Source organism: Chelonia mydas, chromosome 1 (genome assembly GCF_015237465.2).
Source record: "Chelonia mydas isolate rCheMyd1 chromosome 1, rCheMyd1.pri.v2, whole genome shotgun sequence".
NCBI lineage: Eukaryota > Metazoa > Chordata > Testudines > Cheloniidae > Chelonia > Chelonia mydas.
The window spans coordinates 113,170,390-113,188,474 of NC_057849.1; the positions used below are offsets into that span (position 1 = coordinate 113,170,390).

The 18,085-nt window shown below is 39.5% G+C and overlaps 2 protein-coding genes across 4 annotated transcripts in view; one reads left to right on the forward strand and one right to left on the reverse strand.

Annotated features, from left to right (window-relative positions):
• C1H2orf49 (chromosome 1 C2orf49 homolog) overlaps positions 1–17,697 on the reverse strand; it is a 60,437-nt gene extending 42,740 nt beyond the window's left edge. Inside the window, exons 1-6 of one of the 3 annotated variants that reach the window (XM_037897772.2) lie at positions 17,465–17,623; positions 15,922–16,088; positions 14,129–14,210; positions 13,571–13,635; positions 11,320–11,689; positions 3,527–5,147 (exon numbers count right to left, since the gene is read on the reverse strand). In XM_037897772.2, coding sequence (XP_037753700.1) covers positions 5,091–5,147; positions 11,320–11,689; positions 13,571–13,635; positions 14,129–14,210; positions 15,922–16,088; positions 17,465–17,575 — 852 coding nt within the window. In that variant the 5' untranslated portion in view covers positions 17,576–17,623 and the 3' untranslated portion in view covers positions 3,527–5,090. Of the gene's footprint in view, positions 1–3,526; positions 5,148–11,319; positions 11,690–13,570; positions 13,636–14,128; positions 14,211–15,921; positions 16,089–17,464 lie in introns of those variants that run through there. The other 2 variants (XM_037897786.2, XM_043536462.1) reach the window with 2 other exon arrangements.
• Positions 9,188–10,101, forward strand: LOC102942999 (coiled-coil-helix-coiled-coil-helix domain-containing protein 1). Its single transcript, XM_027831127.3, has one exon. It carries the CDS (start codon positions 9,431–9,433, stop codon positions 9,794–9,796), a length of 366 nt encoding a protein of 121 aa, XP_027686928.1. The 5' UTR covers positions 9,188–9,430; the 3' UTR covers positions 9,797–10,101.
• Positions 17,698–18,085: the final 388 nt, after the last annotated feature.

The window sequence follows — 18,085 nt, forward strand, 5'->3', positions numbered from 1 at the left end:
TGAACAGGTCACACTTGGGACCTGAACTTCTTCACAGTGTTAAGGAAAAAAAAAAGTGAGGACCTGAACCATCAAGAAGTACACTAGGTATCTGTGTTGTGCACAATATAGAATAACCCAGAAGTCACTGTCACACTTACCCAACTAACCATACCTTTGATCCCTCCTAGTCACTTTGAGTGCATCCCCTTCTCTCAGGTCTTAAGCCATCATCTGTCTCTGTGGGTGGAATCATATGATTCTCTCACTCTCAGACCAGGCGTTGGGCTGTAGTTACTGGTGCTAACTGCACTTAGCTCAGCAAGTGTGACAGAGGCTCAGTTCCCTGCATACCTGTTTCCTCCAGGAGTAATAGCAGTGGCAACCAGTGACCAAACAGCTTTCTTAAATCAAAGCATTGTTTATATAGAACAGCATTTCAGAGAAAAACCATCTTAAAAAACAATAAACCAGCTTATATGCATATATCTGCCTTTCCCTAAGACTTACCGTTTCCTGGATCTGGGGAAAGAAAATCTTTCGGACCCTTCTGCAGATCTCTTTCTGTGTCAACCTGCCCCTCCGCAAACTGACTCCCCCAGAAAGGGCTTTTTGACAGTTAGGTGTTCTTTTGATCTCTGGCTTCCCACCCTGGCAAAACAAGGCTTGCATTTTGGCTGAAAACAATGTTTTCTCCCACCAGCTTGTAACTGCCCCTCAAGGTTGGTTTGGAGGTTGCTTGCCGGGAGCCCTTGTGTTGCTTCCATGCTTGCTTTCCCCCCCAGCCCCCATTAAGCTCGAGCAATACATTCATACAAGAAAGTCTTATAACCCCAATATACATTAACTTCATCTCACTGACAGGCTCTCACATTTTTCATAAAGGTATTACCTCTCAGTATTTAGATTACATGGACATGGAATTACTGTCTCATTTCCAACACCACAAGTGATTTTATTAGAATTATTGTTGCAGTTATTAAACTTTGCAAATTAGGTGTGCATCAGAAGCTACTGCTGCAAAAAGCAATCAACATCTGAATGAAAAATTCAGAAGGTGAACCAAAATACAGCAGTGGAACTCATTTCTACAGCAGAGAGCTGGACCAGCCATAACCTGATCAAATGAAAACCTGGAATTCATGTCTAAATCTCCCCTGCTTGTACAGAAGGGAAGAGAGCAGTGATTTCTGCAGCCCCCTTTGAGAGTTAGGATATATAGGTTTAAGAGAGGGCAAGCCCTAAAGAACCCATTTTAAAAAGAGTGATGGATGAAGCCTCTGAACAGCCACAGACAGGAACTGCCTTAGCAATACAGTTTCAAGAAAGCAGAGGGGAACGTTGGTGTCCCAAAGCAAGTATGGAGGGACTACCCTAGCCTTCTATGAATCCCAATGACTTATCCCTCAAGGAGCCAAAACTGAAGCCAAGACAGAATGGAAAATTTTTCAAGGGGAATCTTGAAGAATTTTCCTTCCCTGAACTCCCTTCTCCAGATTTTACTGTCAGCAGTGAAAAAGCTAGATCTGGCCTAGAGTTTTTCCATTATCTTGTATGGTTAAAAACAAAACAAACCCCCTGATGTTCTTTGATTTGATTTGCTTTTTAAATGGGTAGCATGCAGACATGTGATCATTTATTTTGTGGGGAAAATATCAGAAAGTTCATCTGAGTAAAATTAAACATTTAAAAATGCTGTTCAGATTATTTAACACATACAGTGATCTATACTTACTTCTAGATACACAACTGAGGGGTGGGGGGAGGAGGGGGTCAACTTAAAATCTAGCATCATCCAAGGTACACAAAGCCAGTTCTTCCCTGGAGCATAGTTGAGGAGGAAAAACCAGACATAATGGTCCCCTCTGGCCTTAACAAAAAAAATAAATCTTTAAGTAAATATGACCTCTTATCACAGAACCATAGAGACACAAGGAATGTATACTTGAACAAATAGCTCTTTAGAAGAAATATACCAATGACATATATAGAGCTGGGTATTTGGTCAGATATTTGTTGACCACTTTCATTCTTTAAGCTATTTTAAATATTGCAGTGGTTTGTAAGAGATCCATATACCTGATAATAAAGTTGTTAAAAATTTTTAACATGACACGAATATGAAAAAAAGTTATAATTTAACGGTCTTGCCAATTTACTCCTTTTTATGTAATATGTTTGAAAATGTATGTATCTACCTTTCAAATAATTTCCTAAACTGCATAATCTTTCTTTCAAGAACAAACAATTTATATTCAAGGAGCTCTAATTAGGGAATAGCTAGAAAGCGTGCCTTACATGGACAAAGTCACTGCTATCATAATCTGTTTATAAAAGGTGTCACACAGGTATTGTATGCAAACTGGTAACATGCAGGTCATTAATATTATTGCATGATGCACAGATGGGTGGTGTATAAAGAACTACAGTAATGTGCTGGAAATATATTTTTAAAATGTGTTTTGCAAGCAATGCATAAGCTTAGCCTGTCCTAGACAAATGAATATTGTTTCACCTGCTTGACTATGTTGTGTCTCCAATGTAATCGGAGCAAGGTCAGGCCAAAAACAATGGAAGTACATCTACATATAAGATAAATAAAGCCATCAAAATAGCATGTGAGGGAGATGACCATTTAACCATCACAACTGGGGATGGAGGCTGTACCTCCAGGCTCCTGAACAGACAATGGACTTTGGGAAATATAAGCAGAAACAGAAAGCCATTTTGGCATCCATCACCTGAGGGGGACATGAAGCCAGAGCTCTTGAAATCTGAGAAATCTGATCCCTTCAGCTAAGAAGGCTGATGTCTCTGCGAACTGGCTATAGGTGGGAAATCTGCTTAGACAAAGACTAACTTTATGAAGTTGTTTTAGTCACTAGAAAGCGTGTTTTGTTTGTAACCTACCTTTCATATCTCTCTTGCTTGAAATCATTCAAACATACACTCTTTGTTAATAAACTTATTGTTTTGTTACAAAACTCTCAGTGCTGTTATACTGAAGAGAAGTGTAAGTCTTCAGTTATTTTAAGACTAATGTGTGCTCTGTCTTTTTGGAAGCAGCAAACAACTTCTGTGAGCGTCTATTGAGAGGGACTGAACACTGCAGAAGGACACCTCCAGGGAACTTGGGTTCAATGATGGTTACCTTCAATGCAAGGTTTGGACTGGCAGAGTCCTGAAGCATTTGTTGGCAAGGCAGGTGTGTCAAGCTTGTCAAGCTGGTGTGTCAGGGACCTGAAACATAGCTCAGCAGCAGCAGCAAAGTTCACTCTTCCTAAGGCAGAGTGGTAACATGGTGGCTCACAATTCCGGCTGTCCCGAGTAAGATGTCAAAGTGTTCTAAAATTAAGTTAGGTTTATGGGATGATTTAGTAAAAAAGGTGTAACGTTTACCAAAATTACAACCGCAATATTGCAAACACTTATGCACATATTTAACTTTAAGTAGTCGTCTCAGTGACTTCAAGTACACTTCCACATCACTATTTCAATTGAACAGGTTTAATTTCATTACAAAATAGATCTACACTACTGAAAAAGATGACTTTTAATTCAGTTTATTTAAATAAGATAAAACTACTTAAAAGACCACTCTTTACATACAAAATGTACATTAACATGTGAAACTTTTCTGTACTGAAGTATAAAACCTGCACACAGGTTTTAGTGTTTAGTAAAAGGAAACAAGCACACAATATTTAAAAAAAAACACACCATTCTTACTATTTTACAGCATTCACAAGTGCCTTTGATTCCACAATAATGAATGGGAAACTCCTGTCTCAGCCATATCCGATGTAGACTACTGTTCATATTTTCAATACATATACATTTAAAAAGATTCTAAGTAAGCTTTCAGATCACTGCTGACAGCATTTTCAAATGGCTCATAAAGCCAGAACAAGGATTTCTTCATGTTTAAATTCAGTGGTAAAAGGCTTTCATATGGGAGGAACAAAGATTTCAAATTAGTTTTTGTATATAGAAGCTTTACTGTTTACCACATACACTCAAAGTACGTGAAGGATCAGGCCCACTTAACCACCAAAATCAATAGTTTTGCCATTGATTCTAATGGACATAGGACCAAATCCAGTGTGTTACACCACACAAGTAATAATCTAAATGGAATCCACTGGGATTCAAAGAAAAACTGAAGATCTCATTTTAAAACTGTCACAGGTATGAAAGAGGCAAGACATTGTTAAGAGTATACTATCCTAACTCATTGCAGTGATTGTTACCTCTTTATGTGTTGTTGAGAGGAGAGTGTTGGCCCACATTCTAGGATTTCCCACTTATTTTAACAAGCATCATAATAACGGGGATAACAAAAGAAATGTGTTGCACACATGCATACAGAAGTGTGTATATAAGAGCATGGCACTAATCCATTCATTTTTTTCCCTCAGATTCATACTGAATATAGATTCTAATAATGTGCTTCCATGTGCATTTTTTATCTCAAATGACTATAGAAGCTTCAATTTGAAGCAAGGATGTTATATAGTTCATCTGTTATTACCAACTTAACTGTATTTTAAAATGTAATACAAATACAATTCTGTAGTTTTGTTCTGTATAACAAAAATAATTTTTTCTCTAGAATAAAACCTGTCAATCCGATGATTTTATACTATATTGTTTAAGTAACTATCTTCTGGAACCCAAAAAGGGTTTGGATGCACAATCTTTCATACCACCTGGAACCTCAACAGTTGTGTTGGGTATTTAGCCAGGACATGATATACTAAACTGAATTTAGCTATATAGCATAAAATATGAACATTTTTAAACCCACAAAGGTGTTTTGTAGAGACACTTAGGAAATGAACTACAGTATAATTGAAAATTCAAAAGCAGGTTTTTTTAGTATCTTGTAATACCACCACCTTTGGAAGGGAAAGTGAAACCACTCTCAATGCAAGAAGGTAGACACTTTTAAGGTGATTGGTAAGACTATGATCCAGCTTTATATTAGGGAGCTTTCAAACTTAAGAAAACTCCACACAAATGTGAATCCCTGTATAGTTTAAAGAGAAACGTACTTCAACTGTTCTGAACTACAGGAATGATATATTTACATTTCCAGGACCCCCACTAATTCATGGCCATGTTACATGCTGGATTTTCTTCTTTGCTTCTGTAGGTTTTAGGTCATTCTGGAATAGAAGAAAGTATACAACTAATATTAGATGTGCTGCACTAGACAGTATTTAGTAGTTGTTGTACAATATCCAGAGAGGGATAGCTGAGAACTTTAGCACTATATGCCCCATTATAGTAACTTTCTGATGCCATCTTCTGGAGGAAGTTAAAATGTCAGGCTTACCCAGAAAGTAAAAAGGAAGTAGAACTATAAAGGCTGATAAATTTAACCTCTTGCAAACTCATCCATTTTTTGTGGTGGTGAGCAGATTTACCAAAAGTATCCCTCTTACTTGGAAAACATAAGTAATTTAGAAATACATCCATATAAGAACTTTAAAGTCTGATCCATTAAGAATGTTTTAAAGCAAATATAGGAATATCTACTCTTAAAAATTAAATATAATTAAATCTTAAAAATGCTGCTCTGTTCTAAAGACAAAAGACTACTTGCGTAAAACTGCTGAAAAATTACAACTACAGAAAAACAGGTATTTCTTTACACTACCACGTATAAATGAGGAACCCATTGCTTAAGCCTCTGTGCACTTGCAAATTTAAAAATAAAAAAATTCGTAAGAATTGGCAGCAAACAGACAACCTCCAAATCAATCTCCAACAGTCATCAAAAATAAGAAGGAACTATGAAACAGTCTTCAGTTGGTTAGACAGGCAAACACCTGAATAAACAGATGGACTTTGCACCATGCCCTGAAAGTCAAACTACCTCTGGCAGACCAAACAGGGGAGCAGGATCCAGACTCAAGTAGAGTTCAACACAGTCGCTGACACCAAACTGAGAATGCAAATCTGGATGTTGTGAGCAGCAATTCAGCTGATCTCAGCCACTGGGAAGTTGCAAAGAGAGATGGTCTTTAAGGTAATCAGGACACAGACCAGACTTTACAAATTAACACCAACACCATGAGTGGTTCTTAAACAAATAGCAGCATGCCTGAAATGGAAATATGCAAGAAGTCTGCTGGGTTTCATACTAGTGGAACCATCTGCCACTTTAAGTCTCACCAAGGACCAATGTTAAAAAACTGTTTTGCTAGTTTAATGCTGCACAGTAACATTCCCAACAGCAGCGTCTCTCGTATGTTGAAGATTCTTTACTACCTTATGTACATAGTTTTCTTTAATTATGGAAAAAAAGTCTGCTCATGACCAACAACCTGTGCACCAAATTTCAGCAAAACAGGAAGTCACTTATTCTGACAGAAGATACACCCCTCTTAAAATCAATTAAAATATCTTCCATTTATATACCATCCTTCAAATATGCACACAGGAATCACTTCCCATACAACCAAACACTACAAAAGAGTTTAGGACAGGAAGTAAACAGTATTACCAAATTAAAATTGCATGAGGAATTTGGGCTGTACTGACAGAATTTTAAATAAGTGTCTGGAACGTGGTAATTCAAGGACCAAGAAACACTAACTCCTATTTTATACTTTTCTTCTACGAATTCTGAAGCCATTGGTTAATTAATAATTAAGTTAAATTAAACCATTGGCTCATTCATTACAGCCTGATTCAGCAAGACACTTAAACATATACGTAACTTTAAGCATGAGTATTCACACTGACACCTCATGCTTAAATTTAAGCGCATGCTTAACTATCTTGCTAAACTGGGGCCTAAATTATTTATGTTAACAGACTACAAAACAATCTAAACTGCAGTAAAGATTTTGATTTCAAGAATGTCAACGGTAATCAACTCTGAACATGAATTTATTTAAATTAGGGCTGCCAAGTGATTAAAAAAATTAATTGCAATTGCACTGTTAAACGATGATAGACCACCACTTATTTAAATATTTTTGGATGTTTTCTACATTTTCAAATATATAGATTTCAATTACAACACAGAACACAAAGTGTACAATGCTCACTTCATATTTTTGATTACAATTATTTGTGCTATAAAAACACAATAAATTTTTCAATTCACTTCATACAAGTACTGTAATACAATCTCTTTATCATGAAAGAGAATTCTACATTTGTAAGTTTATGTACAAAAAACTGCATTCAAAAATAAAACAATATAAAATTTTAGAGCCTACAAGTCCACTCAGTCCTACTTGTTCAGTCACTCAGATAAACAAGTTTGTTTACATTTGCAGGAGATAATGCTGCCCGCTTCTTGTTTACAATGTCATCTGAAAGTGAGAACATGTGTTCACATGGCACTGTTGTAGCTAGCGTTGCAAGATATTTACGTGCCAGATGCACTAAAGATTCATATGTCCCTTCATGCTTCAACCACTGTTCTAGAGGATATGCATGCATGCTAATGAGGGGTTCTGCTTGATAACGATTTAAAGCAGTGCAGACCGACGCATGCTCACTTTCATTATCTGAGTCAGATGCCACCAGCAGAAGGTTGATTTTCTTTTTTGGTGGTTTGGATCCTGTAGTTTTCACATCAGAGTGTTGCTCTTTTAAGACTTCTGAAAGCATGCTCCACACCTCGTCCCTCTCATATTTTGGAAAGCACTTCAGATTCTTAAACCTTCATTCTAGTACTGTAGCTATCTTTAGAAATCTTACATTGGTACCTTCTTTGTGTTCTGTCAAATCTGCAGAGAAAGTGTTCTTAAAACGAACAACATGTGTTGGTCATCATCCGAGACCGCTATAACATGAAATATATGGCAGAATGCCGGTAAATCTGAGCAGGAGACATACTATTCTCCCTAAAGGAGTTAAGTCACAAACTTAATTAATGCATTATTTTTTTTAACAAGCGTCATCAGCATGGAAGCATGAAGGGGCGTTCGAATGTTTAGCAATACCTTGCACGTAAATACCTTGCAATGAGGCTACAAAAGTGCCATGTGAATGCCTGTTCTCACTTTCAGGTGACATTGTAAATAAGAAGCTGGCAGCATTATCTCCCTTAAATGTAAACAAACTTGTTTGTCTTAGAGATTGGCTGAACAAGAAGTCAGATTGAGTAGACTTCTAGGCGCTGAAGTTTTGCATTGTTTTGTTTTTGAGTGCAGTTATGTAACCAAAAAAAATTCTACATTTGTAAGTTGCACTTTCATGATAAAGAGATTGCATTACGGTATTGTATGAGGTGAACTGAAAAATACTATTTCTTTTATCTTTTTTACAGTGCAAATATTTGTAATAAAAGTATTACAAAGTGAGCACTATACACTTTGTATTCTGTGTTGTAACTGAAATCAATATATTTTAAAATGTAGAAAAACATCCTAAAAAACTTAATACATTCAATTGGTATTCTATTGTTTAACAGTGCAATTAAAACTGTGATTAATTTTGAGTTAATCGCTTGAGTTAACAGCAATTAATGGACAGCTCTATTAAATATTTAATAGGTGAACAAAACCTGTAGACGTACCATACAGCACCAAACAAATTCAAAAACCTATTTAAGTTTTGACTAAAAGATCTCTAAAGAACACTGTGGTAGTTTAGTGATGTTTTCAGCTTCGTGCTGGGTCAGTATTGATCTAGTGCTTCAGCATGGCTTTGAAGTGCTGCTGGAAGATCTGCCTTTGAGATTAAACATACAAATGAGTACCTGACTCATCCAGACGCTCAATAGTGTGTCTTGATTCCTGCAACATCCTTTTCTCTAGCCTTGAGTGGCCTTTTCTCGTGCCCCACTCACAGCCAAAAATGCTCAAAATGCTGCTGTGAAGATCACTTCCTCAGCTTGTCACTTGAAACCTTTCTTTGTATTGCTCCACTGGGTCCTACTTAACCAGTGCATCAAACATGAAAGAGAAGACGTAGTTCAAGGCTCTTCAAACCCTGTTCCCCAACCTACCTATCATCTCTCATATGCTATCGCAATGCTAACTCCTGCCTCTGCTCCGCCAATGACACCAGCCTTCACTGCCCCCTCATTAAGTTTTCAAGCACCTTCATGCTTTCTCCCATGCTACTCCTCATGCATGAGGAGCTCCCCAACAACATCCATAAAGCCACCCCATTGTACTCCTTCAAATCCCTTCTTCTTTGCTGTGGTGCTGTTACCCCGGAATTGAGGGGTATGTTACACCAGAATTCGATCACACTAATTGCAGCCATAGTGTGTGCATTCAGCCACCATGAATTAATAAAATAGACCACCACATAGTTAAGGGTTAATTTGGACAAGGAGGGCTTTTGAGGCAAGGTCAAATACTAGCTACAGGCTTGCAGTTTCTGCTAATCAGAATAGGAGGGGAGAAAAGATTCAACAAACTTGGAACGGGGGTCACGTGGGACCAGGTGTCTCACTTTACGGCCCGTTGCGAGGGCCATGGCAGCACCTGTGTACCCGGCCTGGCTCGGGCGCTTGGCCACCAGGCAGCAGAGGTGGGTCCCCACCATGTGCCCCACCCGCCCCCTGGTGCTGGCCAACCAGGTGGCGAACTGCCGCCTGCACCTGGGAGAGGCAATGTGTACCACAGAGATGTCATTACCGATGGCTTGCTGGAAGCAGAATGAGTTCAGCGATGCAGCTTGTGCCAAGGAGATCCAGACATTCTATGACTGTGTGGCAAAGACAGATGCGGAGCACAAGGAAAGACTTAAACAGGAGTCCCTGGGCCAGATGGGAAACTTATCTCCAAAGACAGTGAACAAACTACTGAGAAGGTTCCCTAATAGCACAGATGATTTTTAAAGGAAGACTTGCTTTCCCAAGTAACTGGAGACCAGTAGCTGAAGCTGGTATCATCTTTGGAGAAGAAGTTAAAATAATGATCAGCGAGCATTTGGGGCTGATGGTGGCTGCCAGCATTCCTCAGGGGTTCTTGACTTGAAGATTTCTTTGGGGGTGGGGCCACTTTCTCCATTAGCTGAGATTGTTCTATGGGGTCACAGGGTCTTGTGATAACAGGGTGGATGTTTGCTAAGTGTTACTCAATCAGCCATAATGTGGTCTTGAGTCTTGCTTCATTGTGAAATAAAGCCTTCTAAGGAATGAAATAAAATAAATAAAAAAATAAATAAGAAAGAAAATAAGTGGATGGAGACTTTGAGCTTCGGTGCCTTTGGTGTAGAAGCTTATTATGGCTAAGACTGCTAGGAATGTTTTGTTGATAACTAGTTGACTGAAATTAGAAGTAATGACCCATTGGGGGTTGCTATGAGATATGGTTCTATAAAAATTTAGTGATAAAAAAAAGACTAGATAATAGACCGTACTTTGGAGCAGTTTGCTGAAGCTATCATGAGAGACGTTTTCCTGATACCATACTCCCCGGCAGGGAAGCGAGCGGTCATTGCTGACCTGCTGCTAATTACTCAATACCATCTCAGATTCTAGGTAATTATTTTGGATGTCCTAAACTTATTGCTCATGTGTGTGCGCACTTAAATCTAATAAATAGTAGTTTTAGATAAGAGCACGCTTCCTTGTATCAATATTTCATCAGATGGAAGCATTGTGTTCCCACTGATTTATTCCTAAAACCACCTGGAGTGAAAGAGTTAATCCACAGCTTTGGATTCTGAAAACCTTGGGTAACAATGCCTAGAAAAGCAATTTGATAATGGCTAGACAGCTGATATGCTGATAGAGCTATCATACTGACCAGTATTATCTCATCGTTGCCTTGTGCTCATTCATCTAATCACCTGTTGTCTCATGTCTTGTACTTAGACTGTAAGATCTTTGTGACAAGGATCATTTTTTTGTTTTGTTTGAAAGGTACCCAGACAATGGGATCCTAGCCCATGACTGGTACTCCTAGGTGATTCTGCAATGCTAGTTATTAATATGAGTGACGAGTGCTAAAGAAATACTATTTTACTGGCAAGGCAGTCTAATGGATAAGATATAGGACAGGGAATCAAGAGACCAGCGTTCAAATCCCAGCTCTTATGCGACTTTAGCCAAGTCACTTCATCTCTCTGTGCCTCTGTTTACCTTCCCATCTTTTGTTTGTTTGGTCTCTTTACACTATAAACTTTTCAGGGGAATGACTGTCTCTTCCTATGTGTTTGCATACTACCAACCATACTGTATGTACTACAGTGATGTGTATACCAAATTATATAAAATGACTTTCAAATAAAGCTAAAATATAACAGTTATAATGTTATAAAGGATTCTCAATAAAGGGATCTGAGGACCTACCTGCTCCTTCATATGCTCAAGGAAAAGATTTGCAAAAAATTAGACAGTGGTGTGAACATACATACCGCTGATTCAGATTCTTCTTTTGGAGCTGCTCTCTTTAATTTCACAACAGCAGCTCCTGCTACTGGGGTCAAAGGTGGCAACTTCAGATTAGCCAATATACTATTAGTCACTGGAACACTGTTCTGTTTATCCTTATTCTTCCCAGTTTCCAGTTTAGCCTCCTGTGATAAACTGGAGGCTGAAATGTATGTTGAGGCGTTTGAAGGAACAGATAATCTCCTAACAGTATCAGCAGTGATTCCAGCTGGAGGAGGTTTTAGGCTATCAGTAGCTCCGTTTTCTGTCTTTTTCACTTTTATACTTGTACTTGTTGAACTGCCATCAAATACAATTAGTGGCCGTTTCCGTAAGCCTTCCACAGTTGTAACACTGAAAATACAAGTTTTAAAGTTCTCAGAAATACAAACTAGATCATCAAGAGTTCAGTTAATAACTCAAGATATATGCAATGTAAACAGACAATTCAAAAAATTAATCTAGCCCAACCTGGCAATATTTGTCAGTCATTTTCCTTAAACTGTTTTACTCGCTCCAATTTAAATTAAAGCAATTGCTTCAAAAATATCAAGCTACCCTATTTAAACTCATTCCAAACAATACGACTGTCAAATTTAGCAGAGCCTTAATATTTACAGTTATTTACAGTTTACAGTTATTTTAGGATTCGACAGTATCAAAAGAGATACAAGTTATTCCAGATATAAGGCAAATATCTGAGGAGCTGTGAATTGGCCTCTTCGTTTAAGTTGAGATTCACCGTCAATTTGAAATTTTATAAAAATCACTGTTAACATCTACATTTATTCATGATTCTTACAGTGAGAAAGCCCAAATGGGGGCTAGACAGACAATTAGTGAAAATATTTAGCAAAAAAACCCAACCCCTATTTCTGAAATAAATTGTTCCTGAGCCAAAATAGCAGGCCTAATTTATTTTTTGTTGGAATTGCTCATGCTTTTGAATCTACATGCAATCAAGTCTGGCTAATTAAATATTTTATTTATAAATACAGAAACACTGTCAAATTGTGTATATCCAAAAGATAATTCAAAAGGCAAACAAACAGCATACGTGGCAAAAAAGTTAACATATGATTTTAACATAACTGTCCTTTTACGCACACTGAGGTAAGGACTAAAAGCATTCTAATCCTCAGGGACATGGAAAAGAATCACCAGGAAACCTGAAAATCTGTAAATTAATATATTCCAGCGTCAACCATTCAATTTACTGATTTTTCATTTGTGACAATACCCTATATTTGTGATACATTTCATAGAAGTTGTCCAAATAAAGTGTTACTTTATAACATATGTATCACTGAGGTGGCTATACATGAGTGGTTTAGAGATACATGGTTATTTAAATGTAAATAAGAATGAATATACTTTACATACAATCATGTTTAATACCCAGGTCATGACACCCATCTGATTCAATTACATCATCATTAGAATAGCCACTAAACATGGAGTTGCTGATAGCCTTTAAATGCAAAAATAAATGAAATTCCAGAGATCTGCTGTGTGATGATAGCACTTACCAACGTTTCTTTAAAAATGAAAGGAACAACAGCTGAAGAGTGCACATGCATCCATGCTCACAGGACAACATTAACTGACCGGGCATCAAAGCTGGCCATTCGGATTTGCCCTTCATTATACAGCAATTGTGTTTAATGATTCCATTAATTTAACACTTAAATGAGCAAAATACGTAAAGAGCCTAATAAAAGCAACCTACCCACACAAATGAAGAGAGTTAATCTCTACCACTCACTTTGGATTTTTCTTGCAACTTTTATTCCTGACAACAGCACCCTAATCTTGAATGCACTCCATAATAGTTATCTTCAAAGTCCACCCCCAATAAACCAGTATACAAAGCTATAGTATCTGTTTCAGTCTCTTTCCTTAACATGCTTAAAGATGTAGCAGATATTCCTTAGTTAAGGATTGCTCTTTAAGTACTCCATGTTGTGGATACTGACACTCAGGAGCTACATATATGTTTAGGTAGGATATTTGGAATTTACTATTGTGGGGATCACTCATATTGTATTTTTGAGGAGTAACAGCACCTTTGTTATCACAAATGACAGAGTAATATCTTATTTATAAGATATTCCTAAAGAAGCCACTAAAGCAGGAACCTTCTTCTGGGCAATCAGGTAACTCTCTGTTTCTGCAGAATTTCAGTTTCCACTCAAAAACAATTCAATGTGTAATCTTTAAAGTTGTGAAGATTACCTGCTGAATGTGAACAAAATGCAAACTGATGTAGTGTTGTCTTCCTGAGCCTGCAGACAGATATCCTGAAACAACAGAGAGGTATCAACTGTCTAAGGCCTAACTCCGAGCCCCAGCACACAGTCTAAACAGTTGTGCTGTGCTCCGAGTTCATCAAGGTCTGGTAGGGCGAGGCAAGAATCCTTCCCTCCAAGCTCCACAGCAGGCAAGCTGCTCTTTAGCAGCAACTTAGCTTTATCACTGAAGCAGCTTCCAAACTGTGTAACGGGGTATAGCTGGTAGATTTATCCCCCACACTCACAAAACCCTTCTTCACAGCAACACTCAGGCAGCCTGGTGGAGTTGAACTCTACAGCACACAGAGGATGGTTATGAAGCTCTCCAAATTCTGCTCCATCTCATGCAGAGTAGAACCATATTGGTTCTCCTACAAGGTCATCATCAGAAATGGAGGAGGGGACATTATACACTCCTAAAAGTGTGTGAACTACTTTGATTCATCTCACTAGGGTGTTACAATAACTGAAGTTTCTCTATGTTCATTTTAGTTTTACTTACCAAAACTGCTCTAAGTCTAGAACTTTCAAAAGCCTTCAGCAGCCTGTCTCCTACCCTCTCCACACTGTGTGCATCATGAATGCTGGCAGTAAAAAGATAACCCAATAAAACACTCGCCAGACAAAATTTTTTAAGCGTTGAACATGAACAGAAGGTTAACTACTGAAAAGTCTTGAAGTTGCCTAATAGTGGCTAATCAATAGGAAGCACCTAAACAGTAACTGGCACTTTCAACATACAACACATTAAACACCAATAAAATAACCTTAACAGTGCAACCCTTACCAAAAACAGAGTGGCTATCTAAATGGGCCTATTTCTATTCTTTGGTCTTCATATGTTACTTTTTATTATAAAATGTGTGTAACTCTAAACAAGTTTTATTTGTACCATCATAATTATTTCTAATGTGCGAACTCAAACTCCACTCACATGTGAGATCTATATATAGTGGTAAAATTGGGTATAGGAATTCTTAAGAAATGTAGGTTTCTTGGTGTGCTCATCTGCATGCCTGTACCAAAAACTCAAGTCCTGTTCAGCTGTTTCAAAACACTGTTGATGTATGAGATCAGTTATTGCATGCTTATGTCTGCTCACTGGCTGAAGTACTGCAGAGTGCGTGAATACAGACAGTTTCTTTATGAGTACATCTAGTTGTCTATCTGTTGCATTCACACAAAGCTGTCAGAAACTGAGGCCCTGAACCTTTAATGTGAAGCACAGGGAAGCCCTTTAAAAAAAAAAAATCACAGGAATTTGGCATGGGTATAGAGATCTGCCCATGAACATCATATTACAGAATTAGGACCACAGTGTGGAACTGAAATATAAATAAAATAAAATTTTCAGATCACTTTATTTTCTGATCAAAGTTGAGTTTAAGGCCTTATATGAGAGAAGAGCTATTCAACTCAAAAAGTAGTCTTGAATTAGGTACAACACACACACTTTTGTTGCAGACTGGTGCCCAAAAGCCTTCCTCAATTCCTAGCACACAAGCAAGCATAAATTACTATGGCCTGGTCTACTGTTTAAAAATTTGGTCAACACAGCTACATTAGTCAGAGGGTATGAAAAATCCACACCCCTGACTGATGTAACTATTCTGAAGCTACATCAATGAAATAATACTTCTGTCAATGTAAATACCATTGCTCAGGGAAGTGGTATTCCTATGCTGATGGAAAAACCCCTTCCATCAAGGCTGCACCAACACCACAGGGTTATGCCAGCATAGCTACAGCAACGTACCTACGTGAGTATAGTCTCTGTAAAGTAAACATACCCTATATCATTCACACTCAGTTGGTTAATTATATTATGACTGGATATTGATTTTTGAGACATGTTAACTGTACCTAACAACTACAATTAGTAACAGTAATGTCAATAGTAACAATTACAAGTAATAATAGTAACAACTATTACTATTAACTATGACAAGTGCTAAGCTTTTCATCCCCTATCTATCTCCGTCTGTAAAATGAGAATAATGATGCTTACCTCCTTTGCAAAGTGCTTTGAGATCTACTGATGAAAAGCACTGTATAAGAACTAGGTATTATTATTATCGACATTTTATTGCTACAATTGAACTTCTTCCCCTTTTGGGTCACCATTATGGTAATACGTTCTGAAATCTCACACACAGCATCCCCTGCAAGTGCTAGCAACATGTACAGAAATTGCAATTTACGAGTTTTATGAACTGAGTAGAAAATAATTAGGTTGATCTTGTTTTCCAAAATGTGCCAACGGCTATCCAGGAGTTACAAGCACAATTGAATTACCTTTTACTCTCATTTTTTGTTTCATTTAGCTCCCTTTTCTTTTCCATCATTTTCCCCCATCTACTTTTGGGTAAGTCCCGCTGAGGCAATGGTATGGCATGTTGAACATAGAGATTAGTGAGGCCATCTTTGTCGATCTTTGCACTATTTTCAACTAGTATGTTCTTCTGTGGGAAAAGGAACATAGCCACTATTAACAGGAGAAACTTCCAAATGCAAATAACTTTAATGGCATTTCATTTTTTCAACAGTTAATTTAGCACAACTAACATTTTAAACAAGCAATGAAATACGTGATTTACAGAACATTGCAGATCATCAATACATAAATTGGTGAGACTCCATGCAGGTATAAGGAGGTACCTGCATGGACCCAACAGCAGGATCACAGCCCTTGTTCGCTCATCTGAAAAAACGGGTTTAAATAATTCTCAGCGCACATTCTAGTTCAATTAAACTCAATACCAAACATTTTAAATTATAAGAATTTCTCTGAATTACAAAAGGGATCAAGCCAACCTTGTAATGGGTTTGCAACCTTATTTGCAGAGAAGCTACTACCGCTTCATAAAAATCACACACAGGTGGTCTTTCAAGTCCCTAGATCTGGATTCTTGATTCCCCAGCTCCCAAAACACAAGTGTCTATCATCTGAGTGGAAGGCAAATCTCCATTAGCTATCTATAGTCGAATGCTGATTTTCTAAGATACAACCAAGAGAATGAAACATACTCTCCCACACACATGGGCCTTGAACCTGTAAACCATTATGCCTATAACTCTATATGTGAGAGCACATTAAAATTCAGGGTAACTACTCCCATAGGTAACATTTAACAAGCTAAGGGTAACGGTACCCAATTCTAGTTCCACTTAAACTGATAGCAAATAAACCCCTATGACTTCAGCTGCAGAAGGAGGTGAACTCAAACTGTCCACAACGATGTACACTAACATATTTACTTAAAGTTACTTTCAGATCAGGGTATTTGAATAATGTACGTTTAAAATAACCCAACAGTTTGACGAATTCCCTTCTAACTTCGTGCCAATGCTCTTTTACTTTCTGGCAAATCTGCCAGCTTTCAAGGGGAACAAGTTTTCCAAACCGAACCGACAATGCGTTGTTAAAATAAAGCTTTAAAATGGAAGCGGACTCTATCCTGGGGTGGAGGAGGCCAGCGCCTCTCCGGGGCCTGCCTGCGATGTGCAAAGGCCGTTTCACGGGGAAGCATCGATCCGCGTGACACGGGCTCCCACCGTCACCCGGGTACAACCGGAGGAGGGACTCGAGCTCGGGTCACGACGCCCGGCGGGGCGCGCTGGGTTACAGCAGCGACCTCCCCGCCTCCGAGCCCGGCTCAGGCTGGCACGCGGCACGACCCGGGGGGGACGCGTCGCGGGGCCCGGGGTCGGAGGGCTCCCGGCGAGAGGCTCACTGCCCGGGCGGGGCTCTCCCGGCCCAGGGACACCCCCCCCCGGCGGTGCCGGGCGCCCCGCGGGCTCCCTGGGGCTCGGTGAGGGCCCCCCTCCCAGGCCGCACCTGCTCCAGGGTGAGCCGCAGGAACTCCTGCGACAGCAGCTCCGGGTGCAGCAACAGGTCTGAGTTCATCCGCCCGCCGCCGCAGCCCCTTGCCGCCCCCTGCGCCTCCATTTTCCCGCGGCGATTCCTTCCCGCAGCCGTTCCCACAATGCTGCGGGGTGGCGCGTGAGCAGGAAGTGACGCAAAACGGACTGAGGGGAGGAAGGTCAAACTCCGCCCAGGCCGGCGCCGGGAGCCGCGCGTGCGTGAGCGTTACACGTTCCAATGAAGGCGCCTTCGGCCGGGGGCGGGGCTGCGCGCTCAGATCGCCGCGCTTGCTTCACGCGCGAAGTGGTAGCCTGCCGATCGATCGATCTCTCCTTCTCGTGCGCGCCGCTGGGGCGAAGCGCGTGGGGCTTGGTAGAGCTGCGGTCCGCTCCGCTGAGCTTGACCTGAGTCCCCCACGAGGCGCATCGGAGCAGTGATTGCTGCCTCCTTGTAGGGTTTGCTGGCGGGGGAGGGTGTCTTGCACTGTCTGTAGCTGTCCGCAGCCTTAATGCCTTGCAGCAGCAGCACCCGTCCCCCGCAAGGGACAGGATCCTGCTGCCTGCTTTAATTGCTATGTAGTAAAGTATTTAAGCA